We start from the raw sequence: 18,815 nt of genomic DNA on the forward strand, positions 1-18,815 counted from the left end.
AGCTGCCAATTGAACGCGGCCCTCCAACTGAAAAAACGTGCTGGCCGTAGGAAAATACGCTTTGGTGGACACATGTCCATAGCTGTTAGATTTGAGGTTATCTGTATGCTATTGTATTGGAATGTTGGCAAAAAGTATATTTTATAGGTAACACTTTACAATAAGGTCCCACGTTAGTTATTGTAAAGTGTGACCATTTTCGCTCAAATTCCTATTTCAACACTCAAAACCAGTCAAATTTATTGTATATCTTTCTTCATTTTCCCTATTGAAATAAACAGGTACCTACTGTAACTGGGCTTTGATGCATTAATGACTGCATCTATAGGTTGCCACAGTTATATTTTGCGATCCCACCTCTCAAATAAACCCATCTCAGCATGAGCAAGAGCCAACACGGAGGAAAAAAAAGGAGCTACACAGAAAAAAAAACATACTTCTGTCCAGCGTCCCTTTCGGAGGCAGTTGTGGTAGCTGTCGTCCTCTCCTGCTGTTCAGAGGGGTCCCAGTGGGGCTGGTCTGAACCGATCCACCACGAGGATGTGCCCTAATACACAAAACACAATCATCGTTATTATTGTTGTTTTGTGCATGGACCTTATTTCCATAATGCAAGGCATTACGCTGAACACTGCAATACAATACAAAGTATCATAATAGGACATTAAACAAAAAGGCAAAAAGAGATCTCAGAGTTGTTCTAAGCATCAGCAAATGAAAAAACAGTTGAAAATTATACATTATAAAATTAGGATAATGAAGGGCTAAAAGCATGTGGATCAGTCATATATATGATATTTCACATATACATGTGCTGTAAAATCATGCAAATCCATTTGAATGATGCTGAGGATTTAAAAAAACAATAAACAAACATCAGCATTTTGTATAAACTAAGCATTTTGTATTAGCATAATCACAAAGAAAGTACTAATATAAGGTAATGGTATATGTACTAATAATTTGTTTGTGTCTGTTTTTAATGTCATGTTAACCTTTAGTTATTTTCACAGTGAAATCTAGCTTAAAGATATACACTACGATTCAAAAGTTTGTGGTGGGTAAGATTTTTGAAGTCTCTTATGCTCACCAAGGCTGCTTTTATTTGATAAAAAAAAAATAGTTAAAACAGTAATATTGTGAAATAGTATTACAATTTAAAATAACTGTTTTTTGTTTGAATATATTTTAAATTGTAGTTTATTCCAATGATGTCTTTCAGCATAATCCGTGTCACATGATCCTTCAGAAATCATTTTAATATTCTGATTTGCTGCTCAAGAAACATGTCTCATAATTATCAATGTTGAAAACAGTTGTGGTGCTTAATATTTTTTGTGGAATCCATGATACGTTTTTTTTTTCAACATTCAAAATAACAGCATTTATTTGAACTAAAAATCTTTTGTAAAATTATAAATGTCTTGACTGTCACTTTTGATCAATTTGATACAACCTTGCTGAATAAAACTACTTAAAAAAAATTCTAGACTGTTTCCTTTTATCATATATTTCTAAAAGATTCAGTTGTTCTGCCATTCTATTCCATACATTATTCCTGGTCGGAGGCTTGTGTAAATATGTACTTTACACATATACAGTACATTTGACAAAATGCTTGATGCTTTGGCACATGAAGGTGAGTCTTCCACAGTGATGCTGCAAGAGAAGTGTGCGTTTTTCTCCGTCATCACCAAAAACGAACAAAACATATTAGTATTCAAGACAAAAGAACCAAATGGGGGAAAAACAAATGAGTTAAATATCACAATACAGGGATAACAACCAATGGAGATTCCACACCACTCACTGAAAGTATAACTGGTGTGTTTTGGTATAAAACAAATCATTCAAAAAGAAATGAGCCGTATCTGGTGCATCTACAGGGATCATGAGATGGAGCAGATATAACAGCAATGCCGCAGAGGGGGCATAAAAAAAAATCAAAGGGTTGGTTGGGGATGCCGTGGATCTTTGTTAACACATGAAAGGTGTTTTTTTTGGATTAGTCAGGGCTGTTTTGCAGGGTGAGCGGCTGCTTTTGATCTGGGTCACCTCGATAAGGCAGGGGAGGATGGCGCGGAGTGTCCTGACGGCAGGGAGGGCATCGAAGATCTCATGTGGGGGCCGTCGGGTGGCCGCTCTGTGGAGCGAGAGCGACTGTACATGGGACGCTCCATTGCGGACCGCTGGTCTGCAGAACGGGACCTGTGGTGATACTCGTGCCTGTCTGGCTCTCCGTAATTCCTGGAGAAACGTGATTGGGGGGGAAACAGGTCGGTGTTTAGTGTGGGAGAGGTCGGTTGTGTCAGGCTGATGGAGTCTCAGAAAGCCGCGCTGAGAGACTCTTACAGGTCCATGGTTAAGTTGTGTCGCCTTTGGCACTTGGAAGCAACCAATGTACGAGTCTAGCCCAACAGTTCTACGCTGGATGTAATACACTCGACTTTTCATTTGGTTTTATAAGACTATGAAATCCAACAAGTCACAGAAGCATAAAAATAAACAAAAAAGTATTTCAAACAAATAAATTCATTCAAAATGCATCTCCTTATTAAAAACTGTGGAAGGAAAGAGTATTCCCAGATTATTTTTACAGAAGGAAAAATCCCATCCATTTTATCCAGATTTCAGAGATAATAAAGACATGCCGTTATCATTTACTGATGAATTTTTAAAAAATCCCTATGGAGAAAATGAATGGGAAAAATACTTCTGGAACCAACACTGCTTAAAAATAAATAAAATAACAGTATAATATACAAATTTACACAAGACAACACAGAGACACGTGTAGTGCATGAAAAGTTGCCCAGCATCTGATCACTGATTAATATACTATAAAACACAGTATAAATAATTACTGAGATAAATGCAGTGACTACACTGACTGTTTTTATAAGAAATAATAATAATAATAATATATATATATATATATATATATATATATATATATATATATATATATATATATATATATATATATATATATATATATATATATATTATTATTATTTTTTTAAATAAGTACTCCAATTAAACATTTTAAAGTGACATTAGAAATTACAAATATTTCTTTTTGTGTATTTTTAAGCTAATTATTTTTGTAATAAATGGCTATTTTAAGACTTAAAAATTTTATTGTGAAATCCTTAAATTCCTTATGATTCCTATCCCTAAAGGAGAGAGAAAAAGGGAATGGATTTGGGGATTTTTTTTTTATGTGTTTGTATATTTTAAATGCAAGGAAACATATTATTAGCATTACAACACTTGTCATAAATCTGTAATATTTCGAAAGGTCAAAGAAAGGTCAGTAAAATAGAACTGGGTAACTTTAATTACAAAAGCCTAAAAAGAAAACAAAAGAAAACGTAAAAATGGTTAAGATCACTTTGTTTAAGTTTATGTGTTAGCGGTTTGCCACTGTATGTAACAACAATGTGACATCTTCACTGTTTTTTATAATTTTTTTGCACTGTTTTTGAAAGAAAGAAAAAAAACATCTTTATGATGGTTTAGACTGGTGCTGTAAAATCGATTAATCGTGATTAATCACATCTAACATAAAAGTGTGTGATATGTATATGTGTGTGTGTGTATATATATATATATATAGTATATATATATATATATATATATATATATACAAACTTTTATGTTAGATACGATTAATTGTGATTACTCGATCTGACAGCACTAGTTTAGACAAAAATGTCCCTAAATTTAGTGAGACTTATGCATTGAACAGGGAAATGCTATTTGCTAATAAATTAAGGATTTTAATTTCTATGGCAAAACCAGGAGCCAAGATGAAGACTTTGCTGTAGACGTATTGTTTGGTAGTCAAACGGGCCCAGCTCATGACAGGGCAGAGTTGCTCTCGGTGTTGGATATCATCCCATATAATGTCTTCAACTTGAAACAAAAAGGCTGTCGACATTTTGGACAGGCCATAAATGGCTGACCCAAATACACTGCAGCACCGGTACCCCTCAATGTCACTGTACGCCTCTATGATGGGCAATCCCAGCAGGACGCGGTAACCTGACCAGCGCCCGCCGATTGATGGGACACACACTATTGCCACGGCTGCCAAAAAGACGCAGATATTTGGAACGGACTCACATAACCCCCCCATTAAATACACTATAAGGGTTTAATCATATATCTTTTTAAAAGAGTTTTATCAAAAGTAAATTATAAATGCACATAGAGATTAACATCTGCTAGACAACTTTTTACACAAAACACCAAGTTAGAGATTATAGACAAACACACAGCGATGTGTAGCAAACTACAATCCCATTAACACACTCAAGGCAGTGAAGTACTGTATTTGTGTCCATTTTACATTATTTGTCACTGATTATTAAAACAAAACCTGAGCTAGCAGCAAAAATGAGCGCTCAGATTCTTTATGATGACCTTATGAGAAAATGATGACGATGCTTTAGGAATGATTTAAAGGCATACAGTAGCTCACCATTCTTACAAAGACAGAAGCTTGTTAGGTATAATGGTGTATATATTCTCCAACTTTTCTTGGGAAATATATACATTTGCAGGGATGTGTACATTAGGACAGAGGGATGAGGAAATGTGCTCTTTATTCAGTTTTTTTTTCAGTGTTTCCTAGATTTTTAGTCATTAAAACCTCATGTTGACATTAATAAATTACGGGTGAAGTGTTGAATTGATGTAAACAGTAATAATAAGAAAAACGTATATATATATATATGTGTGTGTGTGTGTGTGTGTGTATATATATACATATATTAGGGGTGTAACGATTCGTTTTAACAACGATACGATTCATATCACGATTTGAAGTTGTCGATACGATTCAAGGACGATATTGGTTCATTTAGAACGATACGATCCGAAACGATTCAGTGACTTGAAATCGATTCAGTAACTTTTTAGCCAAAAATTGTGTGACTGAAATAAATATCTGGATACTGGTCAGTGCAGGTGAAGTTTCCAAGATTCCTGTTGTTTCTTGTAAGGGAATCCGGTATATCAATTAATTATGGATATAAACAAACAAGTAAACAACAATTAATGGCAAATGCATTCAAATTTTATTTGAATAAATTGCAACCAACAGTTTAGGTTGAATTAACAGGAAGTTAACCTTTTCTGCTCTCATTTTCAAAATTCAATACATTTTCAATAAAAGCACAGTAAGTGCAACCAACATTTCAACAGTAGGTTTACCTGCTACTTCTGCTTTTGTTATCCAACATAATAATATTACAATATTAATATCAAAAATAAAGTGCAACTAACTTCTCTTCAGGTTTAATTAATAGTAGGTTTACCTGCTACTTTTGCTGTTGTTTTTCAACATTGAAATAATACAAATACAATATTAATATAAAAAATAAAGTGCAACTAACTTCTCTTCAGATTTAATTAATAGTAGGTTTACCTGCTACTTTTGCTGTTGTTTTTCAACATTAAAATAACACAAATACAATATTAATATCAAAAATAAAGTGCAACCAACATTTCTTCAGGTTTGAATAAACTGGCTGAACCTGCTACTACTCTCAGTTTAATAAACAAATAATATTTAACAAAAGATAAAATGTAACCAACTACTCTTCAATGACTCTACAGATTTCTTTTTCAAAAATATCAACATGATCTGACCGCAGAACACTTCTCTGTGCGTTCACTATGTCGCCAGCAGTACTAAAAGCTCGCTCTGCTGGCACACTGGTGTCAGGAATGCACAGGTAACAAGCAAGGGTTGAAAGTACAGGTAGCTCTTTCTCTTGGTGGCTTGATAATTTCTCGCTCATTGGCTTCTCCTCTGCCATGCGCCATGCTATGTTTTGTTTTCTCAAGCCCCGTTCACACCGCCAGCGACACGCAGCGACAAAGCGACACAATCCCATTCATTTCAATGAGCGCTGCTGCTGGTGCGTTGCGATGATGTCACAGATAGGCAGACTGAATCGAGTAACGTTTAACGCCTTTATCATTAAAAGTGCTAAGAAAAAACATCCATATAAAGTCTGACGTGCTTAAATCCAATGCGTTATTTCCTATGATCGATACAATCGATTGATTACCTTTTAAAACGATATTAGATCGATATATGTCGTCCGGAAGGCCAACTTGCCGAGCACAGATCGATGTAGTTAGATCATAGGAAAATAAATCGATACATCGATGTAGTAGATGAATCGTTACACCCCTAATATATATATATATATATATATTTTTTTTTTTTTACGTTTATGCCTAAAATGCTTTACAATTCATTAAAAAATATATATAAAATATTTATAATTTATACATTTGATATTCGTTTTTTAACCATTTTTCCACTTAAAGGTGCACTATGTAACATTTTTTCAGTAAAATATCCAAAAACCACTAGGCCAGTGTTATATATTTTGTTCAGTGGAGTACTTACAATATCCCAAATGTTTCCAACTATTTGTAAATCGTGAGAAATTGCTATTTTAACCAAGGAACCGGGACATGTGAGGGAGCCGCCTGTCGATTGCTTCGTATCTGCGTTACCCTTGCAGACATCCCAACCTGAAAAAAGTCATTTCAGGGAGGTATCTCTCCCTGAGGTATCATTAATATATCATTTCTATAGGCCTATGCAATTATTTGTAAAAAATTATGAAAAATTATGTAGATCACTTTTACTATTTACATAAGCTGCTTATACTATTTATGTAAACTGCTTTTATTTATATTTCATTGCAACTTTAAACAGGTCTAAGGAGTTTGTTGTTTTCATGTAGCCTTGGCAACTAGCCGACCTGAAAAATATGCACATGAAATTAAACTTGTTTAACTCAACCATAACAAGTCAGTTACAAACTGTACAGCGTGCAAGATTGTCATTATGTTTATACTTTATACTTTCGTTTTTTGGGGCACTCTCCCTCTGCCATGGCGCTCCAGTTTCTAAATACACTGAACTCAACTGATTAATTCGGTTCGGGAGAAGAGATAAAAGCCCGCCCACACTGACAATTGATTGGTTGACTTACCGAAACAAGCCAATCAGGATGCTCTCCGTCTTACATGCGCTTCATTAGGAGCACACACACGCAAGGTCTCTCGCTCTCTCTCACTCTCTGCCGTGCGCGCGTGCACAGTTTGTGTCTCGCACGCGCGCTCTTGCCCGCTCGCTCTAGATTGCGGGAGAATTTAACTAATTTGCGGGCATCAGGGAGCCGCTATAAATATGCGGGAGACTCCCGGAACTTCCGGGAGACTTGGGATGTCTGCCCTTGGTTTCCGGTAACATAATTTTCAACACACTCTGATGTGTCTAATATGATAAACAGAGCTGCATTACCTCATACTCATGACCGGAAAAGTGGCGCCGGCGACTGTGTCATAATAAAAGTCCCACTGCTAGCGAGGCATGCGTTGCCTTCATCTTATTAACAATCGCTCCAGCGGCCTTATTCAGCTCCACAACACTCGGCCCTGCTCTGCTTCATCCTACAGTGACGTTAATAATCGCATTCCATGAACAGGATTTCTGCCCGAGTCCTATCCCGATTCTTTTCCACCGGCTGTGAGGTGAAGACCACATGTCCCAAGTTTCTGCGCTCAAACATGGCGTCATCAAACTACGGCTTTGTTTTGAACAGGCGACCTCTAGTGGATGGAAAAGTTACATAGTGCACCTTAAAATATTTGTGCAGCTTTAAGAAAATTATTTCTAAAATAAATACGTAGTTTAAATTAATATTTGACTATTATATTCGATTATTATTAATAATAATAATATTGAAGCTAGTTTTTACATTAAAAAAGTCTGTTAAATAAGAAAATATTATTAATAATAATAATAATACATTTTATATTCGTTTTTTAACAATTTTTCCACTTAAATATTTGTGTAGCTTTAAGTAAATTATTTCTGAAATAAACACTCATTATTTTTGTGCTTTGAGCTACAGTAATTTATATTTAATTACAAATATAATTCATTCAACATTGAAAAGTATTGATTGAAAACAAAGCAATACAAAGCATTAACATTTCATGAAAAAAAGCCACTTAATATTTGTAATTTTATGCTTATTAGAGCATCACGGCATTGGCTTAGTAATCTGCTAATGCAAAACTGCAATTATGGGTGGATGCTGCATCCACAAGAGAAACATTACGAGAAAAAAAAGGAAAAAAGGTATTTAGTGCATCTTTAGGAATATTGTATTATGTATTTATACCAGGACATGTGCAGTCAGTGTCAAAATGTCAACATGAGGTTGTGAGGATTAAGGTTTCTCAATGTCATAGACCCTCAAGAACGCAGGTTTTCAACTACAAAACTAAACAGTATCGAATTCTGGTGGCATCTTATCATGCATGATCGTGATTATGAAAGTACTGTATTGAAAACTGAAAACCCGGGTTCGTTAAAGTTCAGAGGAAGTCGTGGTTTGAGAAACCCTGATGTGTTAGTGGCGGCTTCTAGCTGGGAGGTTAATGGGGACGGACGTCGGCAGCAATGGCTCTACCTGAGTTCCTTCAGCTGACTGTCATGAGGCTGACTGTGTCGGGTTCGAGGTAAGGTGAGAAAATGACTGCAGGCAGATGGAGAGAATATAGATGGAATTTCAGAAGAGAGATGGAACGATTTGAGGAAAGAGAGAGGATCATGTTTTTGTTGGAGCTGATGATGGCGGGATGAACCCAAACCCTTCATGTGGAAGAAATGTGGTTACTGTTCAATGACACCAACACTCACACATCCGACTGCATCAAGAGCACAGATCATATTAACACTAAGTATACATTATTATTAATAGTCTACAGTACATTATAAGTGCACTTCGGGGAAAAACAATAGCTCCTTTAAAGCAAATATACACTCACCAGCCACTTTATTAGGTACACCTGTTCAACTGCTTGTTAATGCATATATCTAATCAGCCAATCACATTACAACAAGCATGTAGGCATGATCAAGACCTGCTGAAGTTCAAACTGAGCATCAGAATGGGGAAGAAAGGTGATTTAACTGACTTTGAATGTGGCATGGTTGTTGGTGCCAGACGGGTTGGTCTGAGTATTTCAGAAACAGCTGTGCTGGGATTTTCAAGCACAACCATCTCTAGGATTTACAGAGAATGGTCCATAAAAAGAGAAAATATGCAGTGAGCGGCAGTTCTGTGAGCGAAAATGCCTTGTTGATGCCAGAGGTCGGATTCGAACCCGGGTCTAACGCGGTACTAGCAAGGTGAACCTAATAAAGTGGCTGGTGAGTGTATATTTCTATTACTATGCCAATTTGCCAATGCTTGCTTGCTTACTAGAAACCCTAAATAACATTTTACTAAACATAAGTAAGTAAGTAAGTAAGTAAGTAAGTAAGTAAGTAAATAACATTTAGTGGACTTCAGGGGAAAATTGTTACAAAAATATAGCCCCTTTAATGACAAAATATATTTCATTTATTATGGCAATGGTTGCTTATTAGAAAACCCTAAATAACCTTTTATGAAACTAAATATATAAATTATTATAAATATTAATATCAATAAATAATTAGTGCTGTCAAATCGATTAATCGCATCCAAAATACAAGTTTGTGTTTACATAATGTGTGTGTATAATTATTATATTTGAATACACACATACATGTATATATTTAAGATATATTTGCATGTATATATAATTTATATTATATATAAATATTTTATATATAAATATAATAGTGCAGGGAAAAAATTAATCGTGACTAATCATATTCACAAATAAAAGTTCACATAATATATGTGTGTACGGTGTATAATTATTATATCATGCGTGTATATATTTAAGAAAATGTTATTTTTGTTAAAAAAATTATATTTAAATATAAGATACATTTATTTATTTATATATATATATATATATATATATATATATATATATATATATATATATATATATATATATATATATATATATATATATATATATATATATATATATATATATATATATATATATATATATACATACATACATACATACATACACACAGTATATACATGCACATATTTCTTAAATATATACATGCATGTGTGTGTATTTATATAAACATAATTATACACAGTACACACACATTGCATTATATAAACACAAACTTTTATTTTGGATGCGATTAATCGATTTGCCAGCTCTATAGGCAAGGCAAGGCAAGGCAAGAAAACTCTAACCGTTTTACTAAATATAAATATTATAATATGTAGAAAATACAAAGTTTGAGAGGTGCATGATCCTTGATATTGATTCAGTGACACTGACAGACTAAAACCCTTCAAACGCAGTTCAGATGTTTATGAACAGAAAAGGTTCGGACAGAGTCTTACCTCTGAGAAGGGGGCATGCTGGGCGACCGTGACCGCGCCCGGTTGATGTCGGCTGACCGAGAGCAATGATTGGACGACAAGACCTGGTCAGGCACAGAGAGGGTGGAGCTCTGGAGGTCCCTTCCGTTTCTATAGTCTGTAACAAAGGAAAGAATTACTTAAGATTTTTACTAAATGCATTATTGCAGCACTGTTTACTAATAGCAATTTGAATATACTTTAATAAGTATATTCCTTCATGCAAAAATGTGAAATAGTTTTGGACCATCTATTTAAAGCCGCACTAGGTAACTTTTGCTCTCGGGCTCCCCCTACAGTTGTGAAACAGTATTGTCCTCTACTACTGTCGTAAACGGTCACTCTACATCAGGGGATGCATCGCACGTGCATTTGTTGACATGACAACTATGATAGCCCTGAACTCTGCAGGAGTTCACATGCAGGAGTTCTGCTTGCGTCGCGTGTGAAATGTTTTCATCCCAGGTACAGTGGCATATGTTTCAGCATGTCATATGAATACAATTTCATGGGTTTTATTTTTTTCAAACGCCAAATGATCGCGATGCTCACGCTTACAAGCCAGCGTCATTATAGTAGCCTAGTCTATTGGTTCCCGTATTACAGAATCTATATGATACTTCAATTCAATGTTTGAGTGGTAGGAAATAACCATACATCGTCAATATTATAATATCAAGCTACCATAGATGAATCTGCAAATTCGAAAAATCGATTTGCATTAAAGCTTGAGGAAAGACAAATAAACCAATATCACAGACATGTTAGGTATCCTAAAATATGATTTTGTATGTATTACGTATTTACTTGCAAGAATGTAGCCCCTCCTCCTTCAGCTCACGCCAACGAGCAAACGCTGCCCAATGTTGATCCTCGTCCTGCCTTTAATCCCATCACTTTCTCGTTTTCTCTTTTTGCTTTCCTCAGACAAAACCTTTGCTTTCTTATTTTTCTGTGCTGCTTCGGCCATGACTATAACATTCGGCAAACAAATGATTTGCGAGCGATTTTTTCACGCACGTCCGAATTTAAGGAAGTGGGGATGGTGGTGGAAGTGACGTATATGCCGTAAAGCAGTCGAATTTTGTAGTTCTTTTTGTTCTCGGGTTACTACCCGAAACCCGAAGTTTAAAAGTACGATTAAAAACGATACAGACCCCGTCAGGCTATGGCAGACGTGTCATTCAACCTATTGTAAGTCGATGTATCATCACAAGAGTTTTGAAAATATATTATGAAGGTTGAAAAGTTACCTAGTGCTGCTTTAACACTGTTTTAGACACTATATTGTATGCTGTTGTGTGTTTCCTCAATAACTGATACTTAAATTGCTGTAAAAGTTGCTTTTCAAAGTCAATATGTTTTAGCCATGATTGAACTTAACTCCCATTAAATCAGAAAACGGCTTTCACAACCAAAACCAGAATAATGACTTTTTCCTCATGCAAGAGCCGTCAGCCCACTCAGCCTGATGGCATTTCATTACCCAGCATTCAGTGTGGCCACGCTAAGGTCAGTGCCTCGCATGATTACAAAAGATTGATGTTCAACTGACTGTATCGCACATTAAAACAGGCTGAAGGTAGAACAATGCATCAAAGAGAAGTCTGAGGAAGGAAATTCTGTCTTTCTGATGACTTATTTTACTTTTCATAAGGAACTCATAATTGATTCTAGGGAATGTCCCGATCCGATCATGTGATCGGAAATCGGGCCCGATCACGTGATTTGAGACTCGATCGGAATCGGACGGTTCCCTCCCGATCAGAAGTTACCTCTCCTCGAAGCACGAGAGCAGCTGGATCTCGTTCAGCGATTTTGCCGCTCTATCGAAGTGATAACGAGTTACGAGCACCAGGCAGTCGCTTTATCCATTTGAATTTGATACAAGCGCAACATTGTGTACAGTTAAAGCTCTGTGGAGAAACTAGCTGAACAAGACTGAATACCTCCAACCATGTAAACTGAAGTGTTGAGGTAAAGCTGCCTACACGATGGCCGTAGCTATGAGGTCTGGACCTCTGTATTTTTACGAGGTGTACATAATACATTTAGTAATTTAGTAGACACTTTTATCCAAAGTGACTTACAAATGAGAGCAATAGAAGCAACTAGAACAGTCAAGGGCAACAAAGTGTTAATATGTGTTAAATGTAATAAATGTTGCGAAATAATTGCCTAATAGAGTATTAACACTACTTTAATGCTGCAAGGATATCTTCTTGTCTGAGCTGCCCTGCCTGCAGTCTGTCACCGTCACCGCTCATAAATATCAAAATATTTGAGATGACCAATCAAATTAAAGTATGCAGGCTTTATACGCAGAAGCTGCTGTGCGAGTAAAGCGCTTCCGTAAACGGTGCGAGATGCAAGTAGCCAAACTAAACATTTCATATTTGACAGCTGTTTTAATATATCAAATGTTAAACAAACAATGAAAAGACTATCAACCAGAGCTCAGCTTTAGGAGGGGAAGAGACAGGGCAAGAGAAGGAGACAAAAAGAAAGAGTGATGTAAATGAGGAGGTTTATAGAAATGAGAGAATGATGAAAAAAGGAGAGAGGAGGTATGACAGATAATCTACTGCCCACTAACATATAGAAGTATATACTTATATTATAGAAGTATCGGATCGGGACTCGGTATCGGTAGATACTCAAAATCAAATGACTCGGAATCGGACTCGAGGGCAAAAAAACCTGATTGGGACATCCCTAATTGATTCTAATAAGAGTTTTTATGTTGCTAATGGTGTAACACTCTAATAAACATACTAAATATGTAGCATCCACAAAAGTTGACATTCATAAGTCACTGGTGAACTGGTATGAAATATTGAAATATATGAAATATGCTGGTATAAAATACTTTTACAGTTCATTAAAACAAAAATATATTTTAAAATATTTACAATTAACAATTACAGTTAAAATTCATTTAATAATGAAAATTAATTCTTCAAATTTGATAATTGAATTATAATGGATAATAAATGTTGGCTATTAAATAAGAAAATAAAAATAATAATTATTATTATTATTATTTAAATTTTAATTCGTTTTTAACATTTTTACTTAAATATTTGTGCAGCTTTAAGAAAGTTATTTCTGAAATAAATATTTGTTGTTGTTGTTGTTTATTTTTGCGCTTTAAGCTACAGCCATTTACGTATATATTCGATTAATAATAATAAATTACATTTTTAAAATGTAACATTACTTTGATGTTCACTACTCCAGTCTTCAGTGTCACATGATCCTTCAGAAATCATTCTAATATGCTGATTTGCAGCTCATGAAACACTTATTATTATTATCAGCTTAGTATTTTTGTAGTTCAAAATAACAGCGTTTTAAAAAAATATATAAATCTGTAACATTATAAATATTTTTACTGTCCCTTTTGGTCAGTTTGATGCATCCTTGCTGAATAAAAGCATGAATTAAAAGTATTAAAAGGTATTAATTACCTTCTGTAATTTTTCTTTGCGTCACCTATAAAGTTGTCTAACCAGGCAGCAACAGAGCTACTGTATCAATTACAGTACAAGCAACATTAGTTTGGTCTGTCTGTTCTGAACACACACACACACACACATGCACAACCTCATTCTGAATGTGACCTCTGTGTGCTCCAGCGCAGAGACTGCATCGGCACCAGTGCATCATGCTGCAATAAATGAACGGCTGCTAAACACAGGGGCCACAAAACAACTACAGCTGCACAGAGCGCATGAAGGGAAAGCAGCAATCTATAATTCCTCTGAATGTTAATCATCTCCTCCCGGCGGAAAGCACTGCATCAGCACTTTACAACCGGACCGGAGACAGAGCCAAAATCAATGAGAGAGAGAGAGAGAGAGAGAGAGACTGAGAGAGGGTTTCCCTCTCTCACAAAGAGCACGACTGGAATTTTTAAAAGGGTGCGTGGATGTGTGTGTTTCCTGTCTGTTTAGATTTTCCCTTCTCTTCTGAGATGAGAATTTTTGCACCAGTATTAGGTTGATAAATGGTGAAGACACCTATAACATAATATAATACTGCATGCTGCGCATGGCGGGTATGTGAGTCCCACGTCTCTTGATTTATTTAATTAAACTGCTAAAAGTTAAGACATTTAAACACAGAAGTGGATTAAAAATGAAATGGATGATGCTCTGTGAAATATGTGACAACAATGTGCCAAGACAATATTTTCACCTTAAGTCTAATGTCATCTATTATTTTTGTTAGGGCTGTCAAACGATTAATCGTGATTAATCGCATCCAAAATAAAAGTTTGTGTTAACATAATATATGTGTGTGTACTGTGTTTAATTATAATGTATATTTGAATACACACATGCATGTATCGTCGCCCTTCGCCAGGTTCAGGACTGGTGCGGGTGAGATAGAGAGGAGGGGTGCTGAAATAATGTGAAATGGCGGCGAGTGATGAGGCACACCTGAATATCATGAAGCCTCATCACCGCCGCTGTTAACTGCCGAGTGCGCCTCTCCTCAGGAGACCAGTCGCTCTCTCACCGTGCATGCACACTGGTGTCCTCGTGGGTCCAGGAAGGGGGCACGGAGGGGCTTCCGCGCCGCTGTGGATGTGAGTCACTGGACCCACGGTCCGGAATGGAGATGCGCGCGTAACGCTGCTGGCGGGCCGCTATTACCCTCAGGAGGACGAGCTGCCGCGTCGAAGCCGCCGCCCCTCGCGCCTCGGACCAAAGAAGCGAGTGCGGCCGTAGGAACCCACCCCTTACCTGGACCCATCCTATCTGATCACCCTTCCTTCACGATTCCCTGGCACGCCCGAGGACACCAGATACCCTGTTTCTTTTACACTTTATTCCCTTTTATGAACATTTTTATGTTTATTTATGTTAATATATGCATCCTCGAGGCCGGACGCCACACCCATTGTGTCTGTCGTTTGCTCCTCCCGCCACAATATATACATGTGTGTGTATATATATACATAATAATCACACAGTACACAGACATATATTATGTAAACACAAACTTTTTTGAATGTGATTAATCGTTTGACAGCACTCATTTTTATTTATTTCAGTTAACAGATTTTTTGAAAACTTATTTTAATTTTGATACTGATTCCGATACTGTGCAGCACTCAGCAAGTAGTAAGTGTAACAGTATGCATTATGCAACAGTATTATACTACATATACAATAGTATAAATGCAGTGTATAGTTTATACTATATGGTATAGAAAAAGCAGTATGTTTGCAGTAATGCATTAATGCAAAATTTTTTAGATAGTAGCCTATATGGTGTATACTGCACAGTATCCATTAAGTGATAAGTAAAACAGTATGCATTACGCATACTATTTATTTTCAAATGACCTCCATACATTGCATTTGATTTGTGTCCAGTTATCATCTATTGTAAATATATGTGAGATGTTAGTCTCCAAGAGCTAAGAGCGACTTCATATTGAACGAATTTAGCAGTAAATGTCTTCATCACCTCCATCGGATGGTGTCATTTTCACTGTGTTCCTGCTAACATCTTACCTGATACGACGCCAACACCATCTTCACCATCATAGTCTGAGAACTCACTGTCACTGATCCTCTGAGACCCTACAGGAGAAAGACACAGACACAGAGAGACGTGTGTGAGTACGGTCTGCAGCGAGCCTGGATCATGTGATGAAGCCGTTCTATTAGAATGTGGATTCTGCAGCAGGTAGTGAGGCGTAATGTTAGGATGTTTTCTGCTCTATAAACCACTATAAACATATATTTATATACTCGCTCTGATCCAAAATCTTATGAGTTTGCTTGCTGGAGAGTTCCCACGATAACAGCGGAGTGATCAGACATGCCTTAATGGAATTTGGTTTGGTGTAAGCAGATAAATAAGCAGATAAATATTAGATAGATAGATAGATAGATAGATAGATAGATAGATAGATAGATAGATAGATAGATAGATAGATAGATAGATAGATAGATAGATAGATAGATAGATAGATAGATAGATAGATAGATAGATAGATAGATAGATAGATAGATAGATAGATGGATGCTGGATAAACAGACAGATGATGGATAGATAGATAGATAGACAGACAGAGAGACAGACAGACGATGGATGGATAGATGCATGGATGGATGGATGCATGGACGGATAAACAGACTAACGATGGATCGATGGATGGATGGATGGATGGATAGACAGACAGATGATGGATAGATAGATAGATGGATGCTGGATAAACAGACAGATGATGGATAGATAGATAGATAGATAGACAGACAGACAGACGATGGATGGATAGATGCATGGATGGATGGATGCATGGACGGATAAACAGACAAACGATGGATGGATGTATGGATAAACAGACAGATGATGAATGGATGGATGGATAAACAGACGATGGATGGATGGATGGACAGACAGATGATGGATGGATGGATGGATAGACAGACAGACAGACGATGGATGGACAGACAGACGATGGATGGACACAGACAGACGATGGATGGATGGATGGATGGATAAACAGACGATGGATGGATGGATGGATAGATGGACGGACAGACAGACGATGGATAGATAGATAGATAGATAGATAGATAGATAGATAGATAGATAGATAGATAGATAGATAGATAGATAGATAGATAGATAGATAGATAGATAGATAGACGATGGATGGATGGATGGATGGATGGATGGATGGATGGATGGATGGATGGATGGATGGACAGACAGACGATGGATGGATGGATGGATGGATAAACAGACGACGGATGGATGGACAGACAGACAGACAGACGACGGACGGACAGATAGATAGATAGATAGATAGATAGATAGATAGATAGATAGATAGATAGATAGATAGATAGATAGATAGATAGATAGATAGATAGATAGATAGATTTTAGTTAACAAAAACAACACTATAGAATTCCTTAAACACTGTCTAGGTAAGCAGCTCCGCTCATAAGTTTTGGAACAGAACTGACAGGCGCGGCTGTTCATTCATCTTCCTCTGTGACGTTCATATCGAGTGGTAAAAGAGCTGCACTCAGAATACCTGTCTATTTCAGACTCCTTACAGATAACTGAACATGTCAGTCAGATCTCTCTCTCGCTCTTCCAAATCCACAAAACAAGAACGAGGCAGTCGGAGCTTTGTATTACGTGAGAAAATGGATCTTCTTCTCCCTTTTGCTTCAGTCATGAGGAATAAACCGAGCTGAACGCCGTCCCTCAGCCCATAGCGCTGACGTTTGCCGAGTTTGACACTCTGAAGCGGCCGCTCCATCACTCAGTTCAGATCGAGAATGAAAGCTAATCTGCCGTGCGGCGTTCACAGAACCCCAGCCCGCAGTCAGTCGCACACCAAACACACCCCTGTGCTTCACCGCAGACGACAAGCCAGCAATAAACCTGCTCTCGTTTCGTTCTCTCTTTCATAAGCCTGTCTTCTTTTCTCCTTCAGCTCGCTGGTCTATAAATCAGGCTCTCTTTAAATCGCTAAATCAAGCACTCGAGTGTCAAAAGAGATTTGCAAATTTAAAAAGAATCGCATGATGTATTCTTGCGACTGTCTTGCATCGTGTCTTGTTAGGGTTTCAAATAGTTTGTTAGACTTTTCTTATGCAGTCAGAAGGACAAAAAGATTGTTGGCTCTTTGGTGACACTTATTAGCAATTAGCTTAAAATGAAGAGGAAATGACTGGACTGAATGTGATTTGTGATGAGTTTTCTTTGCTTCTGTCTCTTTGAATGGTTGAATACAGGTGATGTAAGTACAACAACACAACAAACAAAAACAAACAAACAAGAAAACTCACTCTTAAAAGAGAGGAAATTAAACTAATTCAAAGACTTTTCACACACAGGTGAGTTACACAAAATACACCTTGTTTAGAGATATATTATTTTTTCACAGCTATACAGAACAAGTAACCATTAAAAGGAGGAAAACATTAAACGGTTGTATGATGGAATTTACCACAGAATGATAAAAATGTGTTAACTATTACAGTTTTTGTTTTACTGTGTATATACCCAGTGCCGGTCCTAGACTTCTGAGGGCCCGAAGCAAAACTTTGTAAGGGGGGCTGTCAATGCGCACATTAAAACCTCAAAATGACCCCGAACCCCTTAGGGAAAATAGGGATAGTTCACCCAAAAATTATGCCATAATTTACTCACTCTCAGGCCATCCTAGGTGTATATGACACCTGTAGTGTATTGCCAAATTATTTAAGCGAAAACTTGCTAAGAAGGACATTTTTACATATTTTTCTGTGTATTTGTCTAAGGGCACACCTAGACAGCCCAAAGTAGCCTATTGTCCGTGTTTTGTGCCATCTTGGATCGCGCACACAGAAAGCCGCCTGGTGAACAGCATCTCTTTTGTAGCTCTATACGCTTGTAACTCTTTTTTTGTTTTGTTTTTCAAGC

The 18,815-nt window shown here is 36.7% G+C and overlaps 1 protein-coding gene across 1 annotated transcript in view; it reads right to left on the reverse strand.

The window, feature by feature from the left end:
* The window catches only part of rims2a (regulating synaptic membrane exocytosis 2a), a 159,634-nt gene that overhangs the window by 87,599 nt on the left and 53,220 nt on the right, over positions 1 to 18,815 (reverse strand). Inside the window, exons 14-18 of the mRNA XM_079837860.1 lie at positions 15,899 to 15,967; positions 10,353 to 10,488; positions 8,514 to 8,579; positions 2,056 to 2,247; positions 438 to 547 (exon numbers count right to left, since the gene is read on the reverse strand). Coding sequence (XP_079693986.1) covers positions 438 to 547; positions 2,056 to 2,247; positions 8,514 to 8,579; positions 10,353 to 10,488; positions 15,899 to 15,967 — 573 coding nt within the window. The remainder of the gene's footprint in view (positions 1 to 437; positions 548 to 2,055; positions 2,248 to 8,513; positions 8,580 to 10,352; positions 10,489 to 15,898; positions 15,968 to 18,815) is intronic.

Source organism: Gobio gobio (genome assembly GCF_949357685.1).
Source record: "Gobio gobio genome assembly, chromosome: 15".
Taxonomy (NCBI): Eukaryota; Metazoa; Chordata; class Actinopteri; order Cypriniformes; family Gobionidae; genus Gobio; species Gobio gobio.